At 49.9% G+C, this 26085-nt stretch overlaps 6 protein-coding genes across 6 annotated transcripts; 2 read left to right on the top strand and 4 right to left on the bottom strand.

Annotated features, from left to right (window-relative positions):
- Positions 1–1424: 1424 nt before the first annotated feature.
- LOC121593473 (facilitated trehalose transporter Tret1-like) lies at positions 1425–3383 on the top strand. The gene is made up of 2 exons (XM_041915811.1): positions 1425–1637; positions 1915–3383. The coding sequence occupies exons 1-2, from the start codon at positions 1433–1435 to the stop codon at positions 3288–3290; spliced, it is 1581 nt and encodes a 526-aa protein (XP_041771745.1). The 5' UTR covers positions 1425–1432; the 3' UTR covers positions 3291–3383.
- On the bottom strand, positions 3335–5993 carry LOC121593472 (RINT1-like protein). The gene is made up of 5 exons (XM_041915810.1): positions 5735–5993; positions 4852–5670; positions 4548–4773; positions 3700–4486; positions 3335–3624 (listed from the first exon to the last, which is right to left on the bottom strand). Exons 1-5 carry the CDS (start codon positions 5873–5875, stop codon positions 3432–3434), a joined length of 2166 nt encoding a protein of 721 aa, XP_041771744.1. The 5' UTR covers positions 5876–5993; the 3' UTR covers positions 3335–3431.
- A 134-nt stretch (positions 5994–6127) lies between these two features.
- LOC121594602 (chromatin accessibility complex protein 1-like) lies at positions 6128–7377 on the bottom strand. Its single transcript, XM_041918037.1, has 2 exons — positions 7112–7377; positions 6128–7015 (listed from the first exon to the last, which is right to left on the bottom strand). The coding sequence occupies exons 1-2, from the start codon at positions 7226–7228 to the stop codon at positions 6530–6532; spliced, it is 603 nt and encodes a 200-aa protein (XP_041773971.1). The 5' UTR covers positions 7229–7377; the 3' UTR covers positions 6128–6529.
- A 155-nt stretch (positions 7378–7532) lies between these two features.
- LOC121594600 (probable cytochrome P450 308a1) lies at positions 7533–9585 on the bottom strand. The gene is made up of 5 exons (XM_041918034.1): positions 8828–9585; positions 8574–8761; positions 8277–8502; positions 7814–8210; positions 7533–7745 (listed from the first exon to the last, which is right to left on the bottom strand). The coding sequence occupies exons 1-5, from the start codon at positions 9347–9349 to the stop codon at positions 7579–7581; spliced, it is 1500 nt and encodes a 499-aa protein (XP_041773968.1). The 5' UTR covers positions 9350–9585; the 3' UTR covers positions 7533–7578.
- Positions 9586–9780: 195 nt separating this feature from the next.
- LOC121594601 (methylenetetrahydrofolate reductase) lies at positions 9781–11403 on the top strand. Its single transcript, XM_041918035.1, has 2 exons — positions 9781–9869; positions 10136–11403. Exon 2 carries the CDS (start codon positions 10305–10307, stop codon positions 11295–11297), a length of 993 nt encoding a protein of 330 aa, XP_041773969.1. The 5' UTR covers positions 9781–9869; positions 10136–10304; the 3' UTR covers positions 11298–11403.
- A 1060-nt stretch (positions 11404–12463) lies between these two features.
- Positions 12464–25899, bottom strand: LOC121594599 (double-stranded RNA-binding protein Staufen homolog). Its single transcript, XM_041918033.1, has 6 exons — positions 25303–25899; positions 24114–24458; positions 18338–18855; positions 15967–18258; positions 15732–15898; positions 12464–15664 (listed from the first exon to the last, which is right to left on the bottom strand). Exons 2-6 carry the CDS (start codon positions 24236–24238, stop codon positions 15434–15436), a joined length of 3333 nt encoding a protein of 1110 aa, XP_041773967.1. The 5' UTR covers positions 24239–24458; positions 25303–25899; the 3' UTR covers positions 12464–15433.
- Positions 25900–26085: the final 186 nt, after the last annotated feature.

The following is a 26085-nucleotide window of genomic DNA, read 5'->3' as shown; positions in this document are numbered from 1 at the left end:
GTGCTTTATTGATGCAGTGGCAGCACATAAAACGGCTTAAAGATGCAATTTTATTAACCCTCCCTTCTGCTGCCTTCAAATGTACCGGGCGTCTCCACATCGCTTTGTCGTGGTGGAGAGAATGAAGACATACCGAGATCATCAGATAGCATTAGACACACTCTAGTTATCTTCACTGTGCAGTTATGGATGGGACTTATTGCTGGCAATATGACTGCAATTTGATGATTGCACCTTTGGTGGAGAGCCCGAAACCGTACACAGACACACACAAGCTTTGTCCGAGGATTTTGGGTATATAACGATTGCAAATCGTGTTGAAATTGGGTTTATGGATAGGACAATATTCCCAACATCTTATCTTATCTCATAAGGGATGGATTTGTTTATATTCTGGTCTGTTTCGAGTAAAATGTCCGCAAATCTTTCAATAGATGCCTTTCACAGCTTTTCGGAAGATCGTCATTCTAATCAAACTTGATCGCGATCTTGACATAAACCGCACATTACTGATGGACTTGCCTGATGGACTCCCCAAGGGTCATACAAACAGTCTAGAGTGACTTCAGAGGTGTCTCCAATCTCCAAGTGTCTCCGGAGTGTCAGAGTCTGGGATCAATTGATTTTCATGATCCAGAAATGATTTGAACGCATAAGGAGCATGTTGTTAAGTCGTGCGAGTTGTTGACTGTACGATAAGGCCAGCTCCAAAGATCCTCGTTCAGATCAGGATCAACTGTCAGCGAAGATTTGGAGCATTAACAATAAAAGACACTGGATTTTAAAAAGGATTTCACTGAATGACCCCAATCACTGATATCCTTGAGTCTATTGACCTGTTCCAATTAGGCTTGGCCCAATCAACGCATATGGGGCATTATCTCTTAAGCTTATTCTTTCGTCATCGAATTTTCGTCCATTTCTTTTGCTTATCAGAGCTATCTTCTTTCCAGTGTGAGTCAATCCGGGAATAGCTGATACTACTGACTGCTGTTGATAGAGTTCAGTATTGGAGGTTCTCTCCCGGTTTTTGGCCAAAATTAACAGAGAGCTGTCTTGCCTGTTCTTCCAATCTCTCTTCGTACGACACGACGTCATCGTGTCGATAACCGTCGTCATTCGTGGACGCGTGGGGCTTCCAAAACAATACCCAACCCCCCACCGGAGGTATGGCTTATCGCGGATTCTTCATTCCTCTTGGTTCAAAAGTGGTGGTCGGTTCTTATCCGGATGATATGTGGAAAAAAAAGTTAAGACTCCACTTGGTTCACATCTGCTTGCTGGCGGTCACCTATCTCACACCATATACATCGACCAGCCCTCTCTCGTCTTCGGTAATCGATCATTATTCAGCTGGCATAATCGAATGATCTATCAGCAGCTCCCGTTATTGCCCTGGACTGGGTGCAATAAATCGACATTGAACCTACGGATGGTCAGTTTGAAGCCATCGCTGTCCACCGTCGGACGGAATCGGTGTGTACTCCCCTCGTGTAGGCAGCAAGTAGCATTTGGGCTGTGCTTTGATTTTGAGTTTCGTGACAACAAGAAGCACTACAAGGAGCCAACCATGGGAGTGTGGGAAAGTGTGAAAGATTTTAGAAAATATTCCAACCAATATCTGGCGGCATTCACCGGTAAGGTGTTCGGTTGTGATTCTGTTTTGCTCCGAAAAGCCTCCACAAATTCCTTGCATAATGATCCTGGCATCGGTGGCGTGTGGGAGGGTCTGTCTCTGTCGCTTATCAGCGTTATCTTATCTCGGAGCGTCTGATTGCCTTATTGTACAGAACGATGGCCAATCAATTGCCAATTCATTTTTCCACCCATCCACACAGTAGCCTAAACCCCACCCCAGAGGGGGGACACCCAGAATGAGTATTTAACTTGTTTTCCCCCGCCATTCCCATCCAGGCACGCTGCTAATGCTATCGGTGGCCGCATCCTATGGTTGGACCTCACCGACGCTCCCGCTTTTGCTTTCCGACGACTCACCGCTCCCAATAACGCCCGACGAAAGCTCCTGGATTGTGTCGATCCTCGTGCTCACTTCGATCGCGGGCCCAGTCGCGTCCGCCTGGCTGATCGATGGGTTCGGTCGTAAGATCACGCTGCTGATTGCCGTACTGCCCAGCATCGTCGGCTGGATACTGATCGGTGTCGGTGAATCGGTAACGGTCCTCTACATTTCCCGCGCCCTCAGCGGTATCTCGTACGGTATGGCGTACTCCTCGATGCCCCTGTACCTCGGGGAGATTGCGTCCGATCGGATCCGCGGCTCGATCGGTACGCTGCTCACGGTGATGGCCAAATCGGGCATCCTGCTCGAGTACGTGATCGGACCGTACGTTGATTATCGCACTCTCGCGTGGATATCCGTTGCATTCCCTACGACGTTCTTTGCTCTGTTTCTTTGGCTGCCCGAATCACCGTACTATCTGCTTGCGAAGCAACGCAGCGAACAGGCAGAAAAGAACCTTCGCTGGCTTCGCCGGGCGAGTGATGTGCAGGACGAGCTGCGGATGATGCAAGCTGCCGTGGAACGATCGCAGCAAAACCGGGGTACCTTCCGTGATCTGCTTACGCGTGGCAATCGGCGCAGTTTGATCATCATACTTGGGCTCGGGGCGCTTCAGCAGCTTTGTGGCAGTCAGGCGGTCATTGCGTACTCGCAGCAAATCTTCGACCAAGTGAACAGTGGACTGAAAGCGCACGAATCTTCCATCATTATGGCTGTGATACAGCTGGTAACGGCGGCCCTATCGTCTTCGATCGTCGATCGCGTTGGCCGTCGTCCGTTGCTGCTCATTTCCACCGTCGGATGTGCCGTTGGGACGTTCATCGTGGGGCTGTACTTCTTCCTGCTGCAGCAGGAAGTTGACGTGGAGGGAGTTGGATGGATTCCGCTCGCCGTGATCATGATCTACATCGTGTTCTACACGGTCGGCCTTGCGACGGTACCGTTCGCCATTCTGGGGGAAATATTCCCCACCAACGTGAAAGCGGTGGCAGCGGCCATCTACACGATGTTTGCCGGGTCCGTTGGGTTCGGCGTGTCTAAGCTGTATCAGCTCATCTCGGATGAGGCGGGAACGTACGTTTCGTTCTGGATTTTTGCCGCCTGCTCGGCGGCGTTCGTAGTGTTTGTGTTTGCGCTCGTGCCGGAAACGAAGGGCAAACCGCTCGATCAGATCCTGATCGAAATGCACACCTCAACCACCCGGAGTCTCAACTGTTGTAGTGGATCGCAGAAGAAGAAGAACAAGCCGGACTTGCAGCACGGCGCTTAGTGATAAACATGTCCTATTAGTTGTGTTAAAGAAAAGCTATTACATACAAACGATTTCTACGCTAACCCATAACCACGAGAACGAGAGCAAACACTTTGCTTTGGGTTTCGTTTTATTCTGCATCCATCCATTTCGGCGTCCCTAGCCAAACCGTGGCATGTCGTTCCGTCGATCGAGCACATCAAGCGTGGCTTTCCGGTCGAAGATCGCTAAGCCCACCTCCTGTAGGGCGCGCGTCCAGCTCTCTTCGTCGCCTGTGGGCGAAAGTAGCGTTTCGCGCAGCAAAATCGCGGACCCTAGTGGCATGGTAAGCAGCGTGCAGCTATCATTAATGCTGTTGCGGCAAAGGAAAGAATGAAAGTTGGCATTATCTTCGGTTCTGTTCCCCATCCACCCCCAGCATTCTTACCGTTTAAACAATAAATTAGTTTTCTTAGCGTACTGACTAAACATCCCGAACAGGTTGCGCGTCATGTCGAAGTGAAACTGTTGCGCACCACCGGTCGAGAACTTGGTGTTCGCCACCATGCTCGAGATCATCCACTGGTCCAGCTCGGTCGCGATCATGCGCACCACGACCATGAACACGTTCGTCGACAGCTCCTGCTCCATGTCGTGCAGGTGGTTGATGGTCGCCTGGAACATTTCGCTAGCCGTGGCCGACACCATCAGCGTCTCCTTCGCGTCGTGCCGATTCATCGACGGCCACTGATCGTACCGGTAGGGGCGCGATCGGGCCGTAATTTCGTGCACAATCCACGTCACCAGCTCCTCCACCAGCTTCTGGTGGCAGTAGTTTAGCTCCTCGATCTTCTGATCAAATACGGAGCTGATCTCGTCCGCATCGGGACCGTACAGGGCCGCGTGCAGATGCAGATAGTGCACGTTTTCGCCCCATTCGCGCAGCACCGAGGTGAGATAGTTGAGTGCGTTAAGAATTTTGGTCGGATTGACGCCATCGTTGTACAGCTGCAGCAACCTGCACCGGAAGTTGTCGATCAGCTCGAGCTGTAGCTCGAGAAACTGGAGCTGCTGGCTGGGCTGGGGCAGGCAGCAGTAGCGCTCCTTTATTGCATCCAGCAGCCGTATGAACTGGTCGGCGCATTTCGGAATTTTCAGCTCATCCAAATTGGCCGGATCGAGCAGCTCGAACGGATCGGCCGTGTTGAGCATTGCGTCCATCTTATCCGTGGTGACTGGGAAATGAGGGGGGTCTGCTGTTACAAATACAATTCAAAAACGGCCAACAATACATACATTTCTTCTCAATTGCCATCCACTTGACGAAGAAGACAGGCTGCACAAGCACCGACACCACGCTCGGATAGCTGTTCGGGTATCCGAGGGATGTTTTGAGGTCCTGTTCGAAGGGCAACACCTCATCGATGAGATGCGCAAACAGTGCCTCGTCCTGTATGATTTGCTCAATGTCCACGATCAGCTTCTCGATGGCCAACTGTACCAGCCCGCGGACAAATTCCAACTACAAATGAGAAAAAAAAATGTCATCACTTTCACACCTGTCACTAACGACTAGCACTCAGGCCCTTTGCCTGCTTACCCTAACACTACTGTTAACGATACCCGCTCGCAAAGCCGGCGATTGAAAGTGCTGCCCGACGAAGATGTGATTTTCCTTCGCCCACATCAGCACCTGCGTCAGATACCATTCGGGCCGATCCAGCCGGTTCGTCTGCTTGTTGCCCGTGAAGTGGAACTGAAACCGCAACCGGAACGGCTTCACAAACAGCTCCACCGGTGTCGTGTAGTGCGGACAGATGATGGATGGCGTAAGCTTTACGCTCAGCAGATCCTGATCGCCGGGCAGCTTCACCAGAAACAGGTACTCTGCCAGCAGCACTAGCTTGGAGATGTTTTCCTTCGATGGGTTGAACTGCTCCAGCGATTGGTTCATGTTTGGCCACTTGATCGTCTTCAGCAGGGCTTCGAATTCGGTCGAATACTTTGCCGTCAGCACGTCGTGCCAGTGGAATGCCGTGTTGCGGGCGTACATCTTCAGATGGGGCGCCTCGATGCCGCTGATCCGGTCGAGTATGCTGTTCGGTCCGGTTAGTGCCACGTACAGGGCGATCGGTTTGCTGTCGTCCTTCCCGTTAATGCACGCCTCCAGCTCCTGGCTTATGTTCTCGATGTCCTTGATCAGAGCCATGTAGTCGCGCACGGTCTGCAGCACCCGTATCTGTGCCATCTTATCGCCCACCTCCCCCATCAGCTGATGGTACGTTTCGATCCGGTCGGTCAGTTTCTCCGCACAGCCGTCCAATCGCTGCTCCTTCTCGTCTAGCTCCGCCAGTTTGCTTCGACCCGTATCGATCATACCCTTCACGCTTGGAATGCATCCCGCATCGGTAACTGTAATCTGTGAAAAGTGGAGTTGTTGTTAGGGTAAGGACAAACACTTCGTTGCACAAAAACCACCTTACCTTATCCCGTAAATCCTCCAGCTCGGACCGATAATACTTGACTAAATCGCCACATTTGGAGCTGTTTTTAAGGTCCGCTCCCAGCTCCTGATTGAACCGGGCAATCAGTCGCTCATCCACGCTGCTTTTGCTATCGGCCATCCTTACCCCAGCGTTAGCAGTAAAACTTACAACATAAAACGAATATTTACACTAATGTACACGGCACGGAACGAAACTATTGAAACACATCACCACGGGGATTGTTGACAACTCTGACTTTGACGTTTCGTGGTTCGGTTGGCCGATGCAGGGTTACTCACTCGATGCGGATGTGATGAGCTAAGCTCCCTGCACTGCAAAAGTTAAATTTATCGTTGAAAAAACAATCGTGCACTTTTTCGAAAGTTGCATTTTACAACCGTGATTTATTGTTGTGTTGGAGATTTTGGAATATTACAATACAGTTGGAACCTTGCTACATGTTTTCTGCGGCCATCCTACCTATTTGTTTCGTTTGTTTTGCACGCTCGAATGAACGGCAGTTCGTTAACTGTTGTTTAAATAAATTATGCTGCAAAAAAAGGTCAAATTATGGTACAAAAGTGGTTATCCTCAGCTCCTGAATTAAAATAAACGAATGGGAGTGTCTCACCCGTCCGGATCAACACCCCAACGCTCAATTTAAAAGTTTCAGTTACACCGCAATACGTACTGAAATGCCCCGCACGCAGCGTAAACCTGACTAAATCAGTCCCTAAATTAAAGATCCCCCCCGTTGTTAAGCCCCCTTCCCCGTGCAACGCACCTTTTCCTCTACGGCGAATCGCCAGTTTTGTGCTTTACCGGCGATTTCTTATTGCTAACGTTTTTGGAATTCTCCTTCTCGTCCGAGCTGGAGTCGATCGATATCACGCTATTGCTTTCCCCACTGTCCGACGCCGAATCCTCGCTGTCTGCCTGCTCCTGCCGCACCTTCTTCTTGTTGTCGTCCTCGTCGTCGTCGTCGTCGTCGTCCACTATCTCCACCACATCATCATCATCATCGTCGTCATCGTCCGCATTCGCCTCTTCATTGCCCGACTCTTCATCCGCCTCCTCCTCGCTGTCCGTATCATCGTCCGTGTCCCGTTTCTTTGCCATCATCGTTTTGTACTCCTTCACGGTGATCTTCTTCGGCAGGATCTGCGACAGGAACTCGAGATTGTCGTCCTCCTCCACACACTTGGCCAGATCTTTGTACTCGAGCGATTTCTTGCCCTGCCGGTGCGCTCCCTTCGCCATATACTCGATAAACATTTCCTGTGAAAAGGGGGGAAACCGGGTGTGAGGATGTGATTGAAGGTTCCTTCCGATTGCAGAGTGGCACGCCACGCGCTGCTGGCTGTTGCTACGTACTGCTGAGCGGCACATGAGAAACAGTGCTTCGGGATTGATGTTTCCCATGTCGGGCGAGGTTTTCATGACCGTTCGAATCCGGGACATGGGCAGCTGCGTTAACCGATCGTTGTCCATCGCTTTGGGAAGGCTTTAGCCTGCAATTTACACCTTTTTAACACAAGAAATTAAAACGAGCGCGAAACAACGCTTCCTTCCCCGGTGTAAACAACGGGATGACAGTTCAATCTCCCCCCCCTTCCGATCCAAACAAACCCAAACGTCCTTGAACTGAGCTGACAGCTGCAGTTGTTACACTGTAAATTTGTCAGCTCAAATCGGGGTTTGTGTCTCGACTAGAAACGCCTCTTCGTATGAGCAAAGTGGTAACGGATATTCTTACGGATATAATATGGAAAATATCTTGCTGTTTATCTAAAGATAATGAAGGAGAAACATATTTATTCTCATCGTGATGCAACACTCCTCTACTCTCTATCCTCAAAGTTAAGCCAAAGGCCAGATTTCGGGTTCAACAGGAAGCTAGATTTAGCAAACTCCAGGGGCAGCTCCTGCTTCGAAGACACCTTAACGCGATACTTGTTCAGCAGGGTGGCAATACCGATCTTACTTTGATGAAGAGCAAATTTCATTCCTACAAAAGAGCATTCCAAACAAATAATAAAACTCGAACGATACAAACGAAACACCCAATCGACTTACCCAAGCACAACCGTGGACCCTCACCAAAGCCGAGGAACGCATGCCGCGGACGGGATTTGCGGTTCTCTTCCAGAAAACGATCCGGATCGAACTTGTACGGCATGGGGTAGATTTCCGGATCGTAGTGAATGGCATACACCGGAATGATGACGGACGTACCGCGGCGCAGCGTGATACGCTTCGTGTCGGTTGGGAACTGGGGCGGCAACTCGTAATCCTTCGTGCAGATGCGCGGCAGTGTAAAGACGGGCGTATGCATCCGCAGCGTTTCCATCATGGCCGCTTCCATGTAGACCAGCTTGTGGAGGGCTGCTTCCGTCAGCTGCCCATCGGATTCCTCCAAAACCGTGCGCAGCTCCTTCACTACACGGTCCTGTATCGATGGATTTGAGGCAAGCTGGAAAAGCAATTTTGGAAATTACCCATTGATGCCTCCACTCGATTGCCAATTGCCTATGCTTACCTCGTACAGCAGGTAGCTCATCATCGAGCTGGAAGTTTCGAAACCCTCCGACAGGAACGTTACCGAATGGCCGACGAGGTGGTTCTCGTTCGCTTCCACCGTCCCATTCTCGGACAGGCTGTCGTACATGACCTGGAACAGATCCTGTCGTTTTGCGCCCTCCCGTTGGCGTATCGTTTCCCGCACCATGCTCCTAAACCAGCGATCTACATATCCAGGGACGAAGCTGAAACGAAAAGAACGCTCCATTTTAATGCTCTGCGTATCTGCTATACCTGCCATACCGCTGTAACTCACGGTACGCGCAGAAGCTTCGCCAATCCAGGTGCAAACAGGGCCAACTGCGATCGAATCGCCGTCAGCCAGGTAGGAGCAAACAACGCGTTACCCATGCGAGGGAACTCCGCGTTCGGGTTGGTGAACGATTCCGCATCAATTCCGAAGGCGACGCTTGCCACAACGTTGATCGTATACTTGGCGCATATCTGAAGCGAAGAAGAAATGCAAATTTAGATAACAGGAGACACCAATCGCTTGCACCCAATGCTTACATCTTTCCCTTCAAAGTGCGGATCCATTTTGCGCGTTCGCTCGATAAACTGCACAAAGTCCTGCGCCACCTGCTGCACCAAAGGGAACGTTGCCCGGATCCGGTTCATCGTAAACACGGCCGTCATCTGGCCCCGCCGTTCCTTCCACCGTTCGCCGGCCTGCACGAACGGATTGAACGCTACCAGCGGGTCGAGCTTTTCGTCGATGATGAAATCGTTCTGATTGAACGACGAGAAGCTGCTGGTCAGCACCTCCTTCACCAGCTCCAGATCGCGCACCACAATGCCCGGCTGGTTCGATATCTTGTAGTACCCGATCCAGCTGGCCTGCGGGAACGCTCGGTACATTTCCTCAAAAATTTCTCCAAAATGTTTCTGCCCCGTCAGCTGCTCGAACAGATTGCCGAAGAGTGGGAGCGGCTTCGGGCCGGCCACACCGCCCTGCCGGGTCCAGTAGCTGCAGCTCCATTTGAAGTACAGGCAAACGGCCAGCACGATAACGGCCACGTAAAACTCCAACATTGCCGCAGGCCGTACGTTTCGATGCGGTACGCTCACCGTAACAGACGGAACTAAACTAAACTTGATTCGACAGACAATTGACTAGATTTTGGAGGTCGGGCTCCTCCTCGGTTCGTATTAATAGAATGAAATTGATTGTGATAAAAATGTGATGCCCCACCGGCAGAAGACGAGCTGGAATGAAACCTAAGCGTACGCTGCGTAGCGTAGCGCTTATCAATACACCGCGCGCCGGTTTGTTTGCGAGTGCGCTTGTTTCATCCCCTATTGCTTCTACCCTGTTTCGGCGAGAATTCCACACCCCTGTTGAGAACTGTCATCAACACATACACACACACACACGCGATCGTGCCGGTTGGGCTGCATGGTAAATGGTTCTCGTAAACAGCGCAGCGCGCTCGTAAACACGCGTGCGCGAATACTTCACGGCACGTTGCATGATGCACCGTCGCCTGGATGGTAGAATGCACTAGGTTACATAAAGTAGGCGCCGTCTTTTTTACTCAGAAGGTCGGACAAGGTAAATTACAGCTTGATAATTTTACTCTTTTTACGAACTCCCGACGGCTTCGGGGTGAAAAATGCGCTGTCACGAAACATAAATTTGTCCATAAAAGCAGCGACCGACCGGGAGACGATTTGCATATTGCTTATTCTTGATTAGATTAGGCAATATAATAAGCATATTAAACGGTCCACAGCAGTATCTTTCGCCAGCTTTCCCTATCGAACTACTTGCTGAATGTATGATAACCGTGTTTTGTTTCATTTGTTACTCTCCAAAAGGCTTATCTTATCGGACACTCTCGGTAGATGCCATCCAGCACAATTAGCAAAGCACTTGCATTCTCACACGCCAGTACTTCCTCTACCCGCAAGACGTCCCGAGCAGCCCTTTAGAGTCCCAGCGTTCGTGAGTAAAATAATAAATTGTGCTTCTACCCTCGACAGCGTAATGAGTGTTACATCAGAGCCCAACAACACCATGGCAACGACGAACACCGTAACGAATGAAGAGAAGAGCAACGAAGACTCGCTGCACACGAAGCTGAACCGCATCTTCAACTCCTCCACAACGACTGGCCCTGTACCTGTACACTACTCCATCGAAATAGCCGCCAAGGATGATTTCGACATTGACCAGCTGAAGCGATTAACGCCTCAACCCGTCTTCTGTGCGCTGCCCTGGGTTTCGGACGATAATCTTCGCTACGCGGACGATTTTCTCCGCTCACCGACGCTTCAGTTGACGGCACGGCTTCGCGAAAACCAGTACACCGTCTTGAACAACGTTTCCTGCTACAACATAACTGAACAGCAGGTGGACCAACTTCTCCGCTCTACCGGCATTCGGAACCTGTTCGTCATCCGGGGTGATACCGTCAGCCCGGGTCAGCAATTTAGCAACTCCGCCGGTTTGGTGCAGTATCTGAGGAAATGGCAGGAGCAGCAGCCGGACCACCGCCAGCTTACAATCGCTGTCGGAGGTTATCCTTACGGTCATTATCAGTCATCATCGCAGACGGAGGAATTGCACTATCTGCAAGCAAAGATTAGCCAAGGTGCTGATTTTCTGCTCACGCAAACGCTTTACGATGCGCCATCCTTCCTGCGCTACCGGGACCGTTGCAGGGAGGCGGGAATCAGCATTCCCATCATACCGGGCATCTACGTTCCGCACTCCTATCGGCATCTGCAAGCCCTGCTGAACCTTACGCGCATCGAGCTGGGACCGACGGTACGGGACGCGTTCGAGGCACACGCGAACGATGCGCCGGATCAGTTCCAAGCGTTTATGGTAGAGTATTTCGTGGGAGTTGTGCGAGAACTGCTGCAACCGAACGCTACCACCTCGAGTGATCCGATAAAGTTGGTGCATTTTTTCACTTTCAATAAGTTCCATCTGCTGCAGCAAGTGCTTGAGCAGTTGGATGAATTTTTCAAATGAAGTTGCTCCAAACGTCGGCAAGATGATCTGCAACAGGAACAAAAGACAGAGATTTAGCGTGTGCCAAAGATGCCTGAGCAATAAAACGTGCGATGCATTGCGATAAGGTGCGGTTCATGCCTTCGATTGATTTAGCACCAGAATTCGTCAGTTACGTTGAGTAGAGTTTCTTTATTCATTCCATAGATTTTTGTTGGTTTTCTCGTACAAATATGATGATGGTGATGATAGTTGGTGGTTTTCTCATAGTTCGTTACACTACAACTACACATTTCCTGCACCAGCACATTCGCGTGCTGGGAGTGGTCACTGGCGCATACTTTCTACTCCAATTGTTCGCCGCCTCCGCGTCTACTAATGCCCTCCTGTGATGGCTTCACTTGTCTAACTGTTTACGTTTTACATCTCAAGTAGCGTTGTGTTTCAGGCCCTAGTTTCTTCCTTTTGATCAGATCAGGACCTCTCTCTCTCTAGACTTGTCTCACAATGACCTGAGCGAAATGTATACATTCTCTCTCTCTCTCTGTGGTTGTTTTGGTTAAAAAGAATAACCCAATGGTTTTTAGTTACTTTTCTTTTGAGGATATAACAGGGATGATAAGAAAATATAGCGGATAGGAAACGTTGACCTTTCGGCGTGACCTCTCTCTGTCGTCGATATTTTTAAATAGGCTTCCTCATCTCCCTTTCTGATGGGGTTTTTCTCTCTCTTTCTCTTTCTTTCTTTTTACCCCTTTTTAATCTATTAAAATTTTCAAAAACGTTTTAACGATTTTTCGATATTCTAAAATACATTCTGCTGCCTTTTGACGGACGAGAGGAGTTTTGCCATTCTTTCCTTTTCTCACTTTCGCCGCATCATTTGAAACAAGTGCAAATAATATGTTCCATCATGTTTTGGTGGTTTTAGGTTCAAACTTTAACGAGAATGTGTTCCACCCACCTTTTCCTTTCCACGCTCTGCGTCTTGCGCTGTTGCGTGCCTTTCTTATTAAAGTCACATAGCCACTTTTCGGTCTGATGGTTTTTTTCCTTACGTTTGCCTTTTCATACTTTCACTCTGCACCTAGTTGGGGGCCCTATCAAGAGGCACAAAAACACATATCTTAAACAAGTGATTCAACAAATCTGCCATCGGTCTAGGTTTAGGATTCCTTTTTTGTTTGTTTTAGTTTTGAAAATGATGCTTTCAAATTGCCAACAAGCCACACTTCGATCGATCGTTCTTGGTTTGATGGGGGTTTCGCTGCTTTCGGTGCGAAATTCGGCGACCAAGCGACTCCCTCGTACAAAATGTTCAAATGCGCACAAGGGCATTGCACAATAAATACACAAATCAGTGGATGTTTGTAATGAACCGTCCGCGAGCGGTTTCGGTCGGTAGATGAAATGCATATAAAACATAAAATAAATACAGGACAACATGAAATTCATTCCACAATGAGATGCCCCCGGGCAACAGCTGCACGTGCGTGTGACCTCGAGCATTTGAGTTTTGAAACGTGGCGCGCTTTTACTGCATCGCATTTCAACACCGAATCATCGTTTCCACTACTAACTGATCCACATGGTTAAAGTGACGTTAGATGAAATACGACATTCTAACACACACACACACACACCCAAGAACGATCAACAAAACGTTCCGTTTGCACTCAAATAAACATCGTTTTTTCTTGCGCAGGCCTGTTTCCAGTTTCCATCGTTTCGTGCCAACATTAATTACCATATGCCTAATCGGAGTTTTTTTCTTCTTCTTCTGTTTCTTCTTTTCTGTTGCCGCCTTTCTTAATAGTGATGTATTTAAATTCTAGTGCAGTCCATATTGGATGCTGCCGTTCCGTTTAGTTCCGTTCCGCTCCTCCGAAAGGCGAACATAAATAAAATGTGTTTCCATAGCCATAGTTCTTCTTCTCCTATCGGGGGCGGCTTCGTGATCATTCGTTTTCGTTCATAGACTGGAAAAAATGTATTTTTTGGATGCTCATCATATCGTGGTTTTCGCTTGTTTGGTGCAAACTTAGGTGCAAATTCGAACAGTACTTGCTCCTGTTGCTGTCTCCTGTTAGTACTTTAAGAGTAAGAGGTCTATTGGATTTGTTGTTGTGTGTGTGTGTGTATGCAAGGTAAAAATGATCCCTTCAGCTCTGTTTGATTTCAAGGGAGTTGTTGTTGTGGTTACGGTTGTTGCTATTGTTTTTAATGTGGTTTGTTTGTAATAACAGTTGGATGCACTGCGTAATTGCGGTTGAATAGCGAAAAAATACATTATTTCTTACAGTTACAGATACTTGTATACGAACACTAGCAGAAACACACTTAAGTTTATAAGGGTGGTGCACGGCAACGATGCATGAGGTCGCTTGCATTCCGACGACGCGGAGATCGCTTGCGATATCCCAACGGATCAGCGCAAAGAGATCCACGGTTGCAGCAGAATGCTTGCGCTCTATGCTAAGTTGCACAAGATATATGCACACACACACCTTTGTTATTAAGCACGTTTGCGCTCAATATCGACCGACCTGATACCCCTACCCCCTTCCTTTCCACCCAGTCAAGCGGCACAGTTAATATTGAACACGAACGCTACGCAGTACGCGTCAGAATCTAGTAAAATCTCGATCGCCTCTCCGAACCGGGCGCTCTTTTCTTTCACATATATGTAATATTCGGGATTTTACTGCATTCCTCTACGTGTGTGGTGGTGCAACCACGGCCGGCACACACACCCGGAACGGATGAGCTCGGGCGGCCACATCCTCGACCGTGCGGCGTCCGTGTGGCGCTACCACGCCCGCGTGCACATTGAAAAGCAGAATGATGAAGGTTATCAAATGAAATACACAAACTACGAATAGTACTACTACACACACGCTCTCTCTCTCCCTCTCTGTGCGACACATCCATCGATTAAGGGGAATTTCGTAAGTAATAATCATTGATCCGCTGACTAGCGATGTCCGCCCATTTGTTTAGCGTACGCCCTACAGTCAGCGTTCAAGAATCAAACTGTACGATGAAAATGTTCTCTACTCTAAGTTGCTTCCCTGGATGCAACATCGCCCTCCCTGGAAAGCCACTGCTGCGTTCATGCGACACTATCCCGCCGCTCAATTCGTTCTCCCGTCTCCTCGCCTAACGCTATACTGTTACTGATTCAAGAACCTTCATACACGTCCTAACTTTTCACATTTTGCTGCTTACTACTGGGTTTTGTTTCACTTCCGCCCGGTCGTTCGTTCGCTCTTTTCGTGTGTTTCTCTCGCTTCAAACTCTGCACTTAGGTAAATGGTAATCAATTCTGCTTGATCGTCTCTCATCGCTACGTCCCCGCACGAAAGACGCCAATGACAGGGGTGCCGTAGCTTTGATCACACTCACACGCATTGAGACACTTACTCGCTTTCTCCCACTCCTACTTTTGCAAAACAATTCATCGCACACAGTACTGCAGCTTTGTTTAAAACAGAAAAATGCTTCCCACAAGCAGGAGGAGTTGTTTGTTTAAAGTAAGATGTTGGCAATCATAGTAGAAAAACCAAATCAAACCGTATCGAAATCATGTACGAACAGAAAGCTACACTTTCCCATTCCACAACTCTCCCTTGCCTTCTTCCGGGCAACCCTCCGGAATGGATAGCAAAAAAGCTTGCAGCACTCTGTGCGACCTTTTCTCTCCTGCATCGCTCTAAATAGCAAATGTTTGCACAGAAGAAAAAAAAATAATCACAAAACAAAACGTAACAAATAAACAAAAAGAAACTAGAAAATTGAAAACATGCTAAGCTGCATCGGCGGCAGGAACGTTGGCTTCCGTTCCTGGCCGCTCATCATGCACTTCAAAATCGTTGCTGTTATCCGAGGCAAATGTTTCCCTTTCTTCTTTGCACTGGGGTAAATGCTGCTTCCTTTTTCGATTTCCGTTTGTTTAGCCTTTTTCCCCCTCATTTCCCTTCGCTCGTTGCAATCCGGTTGCGTTTAGTGTTAACATTGATAACGATGATCACACGGTTACATATACACTGACCAGCCTTGTTTTCTCCCCCTCTGTCTGTCTGTGCTCCATCGGTACTGTTATGGTCGGATGTCCCGTCGTACTCACAATTGGCGCCGCACAACACAGGCGCTCCTACTTAGGCTGTTGTGGCGGCAGTATCGTCCGGTGCGCTCCCCGCCGGTGCTTTGGGTTTCACGTTGTGCAATCCGATCTTGGACAGAATTTCCAGCGCTCCGCGTGCCGCTTCGTCGTGCGACTCTTGCAGACTGGCGCCGCTGCCGTGACAAAGCTGGGGCGGTTCCGTGGACAGTATCACTAGCGTCAGATACTCGCCGTGATTGCCCTTGGGGAAGTCGGAAAATTGAACCTGAAACAAATCCAATCGGAAGGATTAATAAAAGCCCTAGGGAAGATATGCTTTCGCACACACTTACTTCAAACTTCAGCAGCTGCGCTAGGTACAGCAGCTGCTCCTTCTTGGCACCAATATCGGCTTTCGGTGCCACCGATGATGTGCTCGACACTCCGGAGCTGTTCGTTCCCATGCTGTCGTTAGACGCAATACTGTCGTTCATCGAATCGTTTGTCGATTCAGCTTTCACTGTGAAAACCGAACGAAAAATTAGTTTCACTGCTTATGAGACACCCAGAACACCTCTCGTTACTCACCTTGATTTGCACCATTTGCAACCGTGACAGCGGGCGTAATGTGCGTCGCCGTCGGCACACTATTGCCTGGATCCTCCTGGAACCTCACCTTGCGCGACCGCTTGCCCCCGGTAGGAGACGAATCGTTTGCCGCGCCGGACTGGTTTTCCTTGTTAGCCGACGCGCCGTCACCGCCCGAAGGAGCTCCCGCCTTCGCTTCCGACGGCGTGAAGCCCAGCTCGATCAGCAACGCTTCGGCCGCGTTCCATTTGGCGGCTTTTTTCGTCATGCCGACGCCGGTCGCCTGCCGTCCGCCGGCACTTACCTCGATCGTAAACTGCCGACGCCGCCCGACCGCCGGCCGATCGTTCTCCATCAGCGTGTAGACGGGCTGCTTCTCTTTGCGGGCCTGCTGGATCTGCATCAGCCGCGAGATGGGATTTTCCTTCTCCGCCACGTCCGCGACCGACTTTTCCTTGATCAGATTGCGCGCCTTTTTCTTCGCCGTCGCGCCATCCGCCGTGGCGGACGGTGCCGCTTTGGCGTTGGATTTCCGCTTCTCACCGCCCTGTCCACCGGGGCTACCTTCGCCCCAGGGAGAGGGGTTTAGCTGCTGTTCCGCCTTCTGGAGTTTGCGCAGCTCCTCCAGCATCTTTTCGGCGGCCCGCTTTTTGGACAGTTTTTTACCGGTGCCCTCACCCTCGGTCACGATCGTGCCCACCTTGCACTGCGTCACAAACACGGTCATGTGCGGGGGGCCCTTTTCACTGATCACTTCAAACACGACCGACAGGCTGCGCTGCACGGCTATCTCGTGCACCAGCGAGATCGGTGACTTGAGTTCCGCGTTCGGGTCGAGCCCGTCCACCGACGTTCCGTCGCTCGATGAGGCGGCATCACCGTTGGCGGACGCATCACCGGCCTTGGCCTTGCCCTCGGCACCCTCCATGGTGAGCGGTTTCAGCACTTCCAGCGCACGGGCGGCTGCATCGTGCCGGGCGGCCTGCGGTGTATGACCCTCCCCGAGGAACGTTCGCTCGCCCACGCGCAGGGTGGCTTTGTAGAACTCCTGCACCGCTGGCACGGGCACCGCCGGCCCGTGATGGTGTCCGTAGCCGTCGCCGTGATGATAGCTGTGAGGCGCATGGTGACGATTCGCATGATCATCGCGCGGATGATGACCATGGTGGTGGTGGTGTTGCTGTTGCTGCTGGTGTCCCGGATGAAATCCACCCATACCTCCACGTCCGCCAACACCAGCTCCAGCAACGCCCGCCGGTCCAGCCGCTCGGCCCCAGGCATTGTCACTGTACCGTCCCGCCCCACCGTACGGGTGGGCAACGCCCGGTGCAAGCTTCTCTTCCACCGGACGTCGCCCACCGCCGGCCACGGCCGGTGGCGGGACGGTCGTTCCCCCTGCACCGCCGTTCGCCGGCCCACCGTACTTGGACGCCGGTACCGGCACTGCCTTCACCGTGTAGACCGTCGGTTCGCCCCGCTTCATGGCCAGCGCGTTCAGCTCCACCGTCGGCGTGAAGCTGCTCACGTTGCCCTTGGTGCCGGTTTTCGTGCGACGGTTCGTCCGGGCCGGCGGATGCTTGTACTTGGTCGCCGCGATCGCATCGCCCGCCGCCTTGTGCTGGGCCTTCTTGATGCTGGCGCCCTCGGCCGTGTACTCCTCGTCGCCGAGCTTCAGCATCACGGTGAAGTGCTTCTTGTGGGCCGGCCCGGACTCGCCCGTCAGCCGGTACTGGTGCTGGATTTTGTTGTACCGCGCCAGCTCGTTCACTAAACACATGGTCGTTTTCTCTTTAATGTTTGCCAAGGCTTCTATCGAGTCGGTCGGCGACTGTGGTTGCTGCCCGGCCGTCGGCTCCGATGATGCTCCACCGTTCGCTGCGGTAGTAGCAGCGGTGCTAGCGGCCGTCTCGGCCTGGTTCGCACCCGCCGGCGCTACGGACGGTGCCGTGCTGGAGGCACTGCCGGTCACTGCTATTACCGCAGACGCGTCCTTCTGTAGTGGAGCATCATTGGGCTTCGAGACGATCGACGGTTGCTGTTGTGGTTGTTGTTGCTGCTGCTGCTGCTGCTGTTGCTGTGGTTGATGCTGCTGCTGTTGGTGCTGTTGCTGATGCTGATGATGGTTGTGATGGTGCCGATTGCCTGCACTGGATACATTGCCACTCGAGCCCTTCATCTTGTCCATCGTCGCTCCCGACTGGTTCGTCTGATGATGGTTCACAATCGCCTTCGAGCCGGGACCACAGTTTCCATTCGATTGCAACACATTGTGGCTATGGTGATGGACTTTATCTACCAAAAGAGAAAGAGAGAGCGAGAGAGGGAGTTTCAACCACGTGTCTGGTAGGGTTTTCTTCCTTCCGCCACTTACGGTCCGTGCTCGATGGGATGTGGCGCGTCTTTGTGCCGGCCGGCGTTGCTGCCGAGACGACCGGTATCGGTGGTGGTGCCTGCTGCATCGTCACCGAATGGTGCATCGAAACCTGCGCACCGCCAGCACTTCCACCTGCACCACCACCACCACCACCTCCCATACCGTACGAAAGCTTTCCGCCCGGTCCGGGCGGATGATTACCGCCCACCACCGGGGGAAGCGAAATCGACCCCATATGCTGCTGGTGCGGCGGCGGTGGCAGTGCCTGTGGTGGCTGCGGTCCCACACCCAACCCGGGCGGCGATGGGTGCAGATGGGGCGTACTCAGCGGCATCGACTTGGGCATACCGGCCGGCAGGTTGTAGTAGGACGGGCCCGGCGGCTTGCGGCCGTTCTGTGACTGGTGCGGCGGCTGATGCGGCGGCGGCGGCGGTACCTGCATCGATAGGTGCGGTGCCATGCCGGCTGCCTGATGGTCGACCCCGCGCGGATGATGATGCCGAGCGTTGTTCAGCCTGGAAGTGAACGGAAAAAAGCAAGAGGAAAACGCGTCAGTGGCGATGAACGGTGGAAACAGCAGCTCCTTCGAGGTGGAGGATCGCGACAGCCGTCTGTAGTAGTGTACGAGGCGCTGCAACGATCGTATCGATTCCACGGACAGATGCTGGCGCTCGTATGCTGAGGGTATGATGCCGGGAGCAGCTTTCCGATACTGTCTGCCATCCGGCAGCAGCATGATGATGGAGATGGTGACGATCCCGAACGTTCCGCTGCACGTGCGCGGAGCACATTTGGTGAGCGGTGGACACACACGCACGATCGAAACGCCAGCAACGAACTAAAGGCACGTTGGTTAGCAAACACGTGTGAGTCCACTTTCAGAAAGGGGTCCACTCGATGTTGTCTGTGTGTGCGTGGTTCCACAATCCTTTGCTAATGCGCTACTCAGGCCAGTCAGCATCGTTTGATTGCCCATCGAGTCAAGGCGCACGCATACTGCGATCTCAACCTTATCCTTCTTGCTCTTTAACTGGCCCTCTCTCTCTCACACACACTCACACACATACAAATGCTTTCGGGTTCCACGCGGTGACAAGCAGGATCTAGTAACCGCAATCTGATTTACCCTATTTACACACTATGTCATATATTATTAATATGAACAGTACTGTCAACTCTCCATCCCCGGCCATCCAATTGTATTCATCCCTTTCTTAACCCTTATTTCTAGACGACCCACCTCTCACTCGCACTTTCCGCAACAGCAAAGGCCTATAAAGATCTTCGCGAAGAAAAAAAAAAGAGGATTCCTACCCAAACCCATCCCACTTCAACTGCTGTCTGCCTGGCTGGCGTATTGTGTATCGTCTTACTTCTTGCACCTTTATCCGCAGCGCCCTTTCCACCAAGGTCCAAAAGGAAGCATAATTCATTCGCAGCCCGTGACTCGCGGTAAACTCGCCTAGAACACGGCGGCTATGTTGCTTCGAATCTGGCTAGCTGGCTGGCTGGCTGGCGGCGACCTGTATCTGTTGTGCCCTGTGCACAGCGACATCTTCGCTTTGCCATCCTCCTTATTACACTCCGGCGGATGACAACTTCCTTTCGCTGCAAGGATGAGTACACAGTTGAAAGGTTACAATGCATGGGGAGGGGAGGTAGGGGTAGCGACGACGGAACTGGACTGACCAGTATTGTCGTCAGAGGCCGGCAGCAAGAGGTGAGAAAAGGATTTACGACCATTTACTGCATAAAACAAATAAATAATAGGACAGTTTTGGAAGAGATCCTGCTGTTTTCATCGCTACCGAAATATGAGCGCCCATGGATGGCGTGTATGGGAATGTTCGGCTACCGTGCCGCAGGGACATGTTCCGGCTTGAACAAACCAGCTTCGGAGACCGCAGCGCCGTGGAATGTATTTTAAACCTTTTTAACGCAATACTTTTGCATGGATTTTTAGCTTTTACTCACAACTTTAAACTTACTTACACGCTTTAGGCTCTTTAAATTGGACATTTCCCAATATTGTTCCAATAGTTAAAGATCCCAAACCGGTGTCCGGTGTCGGTTGATTTGCATATTTTTCGGGGGTTCAAATATTCCCCTTCGGTTTCCCTTTTTTTTTGTTGCGCTCTCACCTATCCTCCAGCAGGGTAATAATATTTTCATCGTCTTATAAGGTAAGTGGCGCGCACATTTAAGTGTTTGCCATTGTTTTCGGCTGTGAATAGAGAAATATGTTAAGGGCAAAACTAGGGAGGGGAACTTAAATGAAGTGCTACCGCGGTTGAATGGTAGTGTGAACTAAGAGCATGATTTAAAAGAATGCTACAAAAATGCTACACTAATGGTAACAGTAAACGTTGCGCTTTTAACGGCTCTTTTAAACAACAAATTGGATTGATTAATCCTTCGCTCAAAGCTGCAACCGACGGTTGGAAATGATCATCCATCAGCATGCTTTCAAGAAAGGGGTTAACGAAATTCATTGATTTTTCTACTCGCCCTGCCAATATGCCTGACACACGTGTAGCACAGCAGCACGCAACATTGTTAAAGACGCAACACAGAAAATGCCAAAGCCGTAACGAAATTGATGGCCATGATTCGCCATGTAATTTGTGCATTTTCCTTTCAATGAGATGAAAGGGGCTTCTCATAGAAAAGAAGAAGGTTTAAATACCCGTCCCTTACTAACCAGCCTCCTTGCCCGGTTTGGGTTTAATTGCCATTATCTGCATACACGGCGCGCGCACACACAAACACACACGGTGGTGCATTATTGTCTGCCGAAAAAATAGCAACAAGAAGAAGAAGAAGACAAACTGACCGACATTTTCTTCACGACCAATTATTAAACGAGATCCTGGCCGGGCTGCCCAAGGAGCTCAAATCCAAACCCTTTCCCCATTTCTTGAGCGTTTCCGCTGCACCTATCATCAGGGCCGGCTCGCTATGAAGTATTATGATCGGCGCGACAATGCACCGCTGCTGATGCAGTTGCACTTCTCGCAGACGCAAATCCTTTCAATCGTGCCAGTCAACAAAGAAAAAGAGAGCGAGAGAGAAAAAGGAGACAAAGAAAAACAAAAAGTCCCCTGCGCCGGGCGAATGCAATTTAATCCTCTCTTAACTTTTCCCTTGTTTATGCAAATAATTGCATCCATGGTTGCACATTTACTCCGCAAAGCAAGAGAAAAAGAGACGGCAGAGAAACAGGACCCCTATTGCCGGATTCTATTTTGTTTGGCCATCAACACGGCAGAGGCCGACAGGACGTCACCTTTTACTGCTGCTGGTGGATGACGAATTTTGCTCCGCTTTTTTTTTGGCACCCAATAGTACTGTGTGTGTGTTTTAAACCAACATTAAAAGGACACAGATATAAAAGAATAAGAATTTCTTATAACACAAATTCTTTTAAAAACTAAATACATTTAATCGGCAATTTATTTGCAGCACACTGTATGGAAATTGCATGACGGAAAAGTGCATCCAAATGAAGAAGGGAAAAAACTGCAAAACTGCCCACCGCACCTTGCCACCATCATCAAATATTATTCCCTTCCACGCACCCTTCTCCCCCCCCCCTCCTATCACCTGGCTCATTTTTTCGGAGTGCCTTTTGTTTGCGGTGGCAAGGATACTGCTGCTTTTCGGGCAGTCGTACTTGCACACACAGCAGCACAACAGAGACCGGGTGCTGATGATTGATCTTTTTTTTTTGCCAGTCGTATTCCTTCCTCTCCGCTGCTGTGCACCATACCATTACACCTTGATACAAAATATGCATTTCATTGCAATTTTTATTGGCCCGGGGGGAAACTCAGGGTGTACCACGGAGGCAACAGATAGAAAAGGGGTCGCTCCGCGCACTGCTGCAACATTATATGCATTCGCTTTGGTGTATAGGTGTGTGCGTGCATATTCTAGCATTCCAGTGGATTGGCGGCCAATGTGTGTAATTTATTTTATTCGTACATCAACATCTTTTTTTTTATGAAGTTTTACGAGAAGATGCACATTCTTGCAAGACACTTCGTCTTTTTTTACACCCTTTATTTCCTTCCAGCATGGCTCATGCTTACGAACGAACGAAGGTATAGAAGTCGCATTGTATGATGTAAAGGTATTTCAATGCTTGAAAGAAAGAATGGTTGAATGCAATATTTCATTTTAATTTAGCTTTATGATATGCCTAAACAACAGTATCCAACAGTTTTGGAATGAAACTGTACCTTCTAAGCAATGCAGCATCAAAATAGAGTGTACATTCTAATCAAAATCATATAAAACTGTCCACCCTTCCACCACCTTGGAATGGTTGAATAATTCCACGAACCAACACAACACAATCCAATAATGTCGACATCGAGCAGTACATTTTTCCGCTGGCAAATTATCGATTTTACACCGTGTTTGATTTCCATTCCAAGGCTCACCAAGCATAACCGGAGGTGTACGGACAAATGGGGAGAGGGAGGGGGGGGGACATTGTGGTGTTGCTCTTTCCGCAGTGTGGTGGACACATTTTATTTATCCTCCTTTTTTACTGTCCACCCGCCACATCCACAATCACTAGTCAAAGTGCAAAACTGTCCACCCTCCATTCGATACGTCCGTCCATCACACCGTACAGACAATCTCTCTCTCTTTCGCCGCACTCGGACGAAATCATCATTCTGATGGCCAACACACCAAACCACCATCACCACCAGACCGTTATGGTTTGGTTTCGGCAGAGCAGCAGAGAAAGACAACTGACCTGTGTGCGTTTGATGATGCATTAAAATAACAACACTACATGCTCATACATACGAGCAATACACGAGCAACCTGACACAGTGCGTTCCACCCCCCCTCCCCCCGCCCGCCCGGCATGGCGAGTTGCATCCCCCAACACAAACGGGAATGCAATTTGCTGTCATTTTTCGTATTCACGCAGCTTTTTCGCAGAAAAAAACGCTGTGTCTCGCTGTGTCCAGATTCCGTGGGCGAGATGGCATTGTGCTAACATAATTGCGCCCCCTTTTCCACAGCTCCCTCTCAACCCGGATGCATTTTGGGAACTAACAATACTCGGGATAGAGAGAGAGCGAGAAAAAAAACACATCCCATTTTAACAGTCATATCATAGAGTTTAGTTGAAATGCATTGCTGCACACGGGGCGTTTAAGTCCTCTCCCGGTTTGACACACAGGATGGAAAACAAGAGACCGAGAGAGGAAGAGAGAAAGAAAGGAGGCTCAATATTTTTTCTAAATTATTTTCCGTTTCTATCGCAACGGGCTTTAATGATGGTTTTCTCCTACACTTCCCCTCCCCATTTATTGCAACCATGCCGACGACCAAGCGGACACGGGTCATCATATCTGGCAGCAGGGCAGCAGAGCAGCCCCTGATGGTTCTGCTTTCATTTTGATTGCTGTACATCGGTTTGTTTTTTTCTCTCACCCGGCAGCTTCAATCCAACCGAAGCATTTACTAAAGTTTATAATTAGGGTCGCGCATTTCGATTTCGAGGGAATTGGAATTAGTAAATAGAGGCGTGTGTGCGTCCATGTATCGTAAAATATGCAATTACAGTTGCATCTCTCGCTCTCTTTCTGTCGACTCTGCTCCCCCACCGCAAATTCGAAAGCCCGAGCGGCAATTAAATAATGTATAAATTAATTAAGTTTCGATGGCTAAATTATATACATTTTGTGCGAATTTTCGACGACGCACATTCAAGAGGTGAAAAAAAACACACACAGATACAGATGCTCACCTATTAGCAGGATGGTCGCGCTGCATACTGTGGGGTGGCAGGCTGGTTAAATGCGTTAGATGTGGCGGTGGTTGATGTGCAGGGTGCATCCCCGGATGCTGCTGTGGGGGCATATGTCCATGCATGGTGGCGTGTAGTTTTTGTTCGTGGCGTTACAATACTTTCCGGCGTTGTCTGGCGATGGTTTCAAGCCAATCAGTTCCAATGTTCGACACTATCAGCCGCGTTCAATCGTACACAATAGGTACGGTGGAGCCGAATGACTGCACGTGACTGACTGTGTATGACATACGCGCGCACAGATTACGACGGCACACTAGATCGCTGGGGTTGTGTCGCTTGTGTCTGGAAGAAAGCAAGGAAATGGTTAAATCAGTACATTTGTTTGCATTTTTTCGATATTCTTTATGTTAAGCGCTTGCAATGAAAGATTTTCCACATTGATCGAGCTTCAATCCACTACGCCAAATCAGCCTCGAAGACAAATCAGCTGTTTCGTAAGGACAGCAAACACTGGGTCGTGCGCGCTCTCTCTCTCTCTATGTCTATCTCTCTCTTTCTCTTCGTCCAGACATTCGAGCGCGCGTGTTCTTCGTGCGCAGGTAAGAAGGACTCGGACACGGCACATACATGCAACAAGCTGCAACTCCAAGGAGCAGAGACACCAGGGCCGTGTCGGACCGTACCGGGCGCATGAATGAAATAACGATCGATACCGACACGAAGGGGAAGTTGATGCGTCTTGGGTTGCGTACATGCGTGCGTGCGTGTGTGTGTGTGTGTGGTGTAGGGAAAGGCGCGGACAGACACACATCTGTCGCCCCTTTTAGCAGCCCATCGAGGTAGGCTGTGCGCTTCTTCTGCTTCCCTTCTTTTACCTACGAGCCGTACGCATATTTCTAGATTGAACGGGTCCGTCCTTGTCCCGTTCTATTTCGTCATCCCGTGTGCCTCCGAAGCAAATGTTTTAATGCAACGCAATATGATTTTAGAGATTTTCGTGCTTCATTTTCAATGTACAATTCCAAATCGCATCTAGAACAGTCTACTGCTCACACAGGTAGTAACAGGAATGTTGTTTTTTTTTTACAAACTGAACTAACAGCACACTTCCACGCACGTACATATTGAACCAACTAGCGTTGAGGCTGCGAAAGAGTTTTATTTCCTTTTCAGGATAGACATTTACCTTTTAGCACGGTGCCAACTCTAGCTTCGATCCGATGCAAGCGCAAAGAATGTCCTGCTGGCAGAGCAGAGTGAAGGATGCTGCAGCAGCTGCTTTTCTCTGCCGTATGGGGCTACAATATTGTGACAATCACAGCTTGCTCGCACCAGTTCGCACAAACTTTTTTGTTTTCTACTTGAGATTTCACACTTCTTTCTAAAGCACACCACGGCCACATTACATTTTCCGCACCTAGCAATGATACATTTGGGCTATCTTTTCACTGACTTTTCCTGAACAGCATCCAAAGGCAGCGTTCTGCGTGTGTATGTGATGTTCCCCCCCGGGGGTGGTGGGACGGTGCTTCTTTTTTTACAGGCGTCGTGTATTCACAGCACTCACTAACACAGCAGTTGCCTTCTACTAAAGCGGCACTAACTTTGCATCGCAGCGTTTTCCCACTCAGCTAGTGTGATGAGAATCGTCGGCAAACAGTAAAGAAAACGGGTTTGCTTTGAGGTGGATTTTCCGGAGGAAAAAAGCGAATGAAAATTATCTAAACATTTGCGCTAGACCGATGTGTCAAAGAGCACCTTCTGCTGGCAAGGTCTGCCTCAAGGCCACCAGGTGACGCACGGGCGATTGTGTGGTGCCGCCATATTGGCAGTGTCGTTGTGCCACACATTTACCTTGGGTGTGGAGAAAGTCGGTACAATTGGTTGGGTGCGAATCAGAAACAATGGACTATCTTGATACAACTCGTAAATTGTGTATCTAAAAAGTAAAATCGTCTTATATTGCAGG

This window comes from Anopheles merus, chromosome 2L, assembly GCF_017562075.2.
Source record: "Anopheles merus strain MAF chromosome 2L, AmerM5.1, whole genome shotgun sequence".
Classification (NCBI taxonomy): Eukaryota; Metazoa; Arthropoda; class Insecta; order Diptera; family Culicidae; genus Anopheles; species Anopheles merus.
Note: the sequence above shows the minus strand (reverse complement) of the source record. Positions and strands in the feature narration are given on the sequence as shown.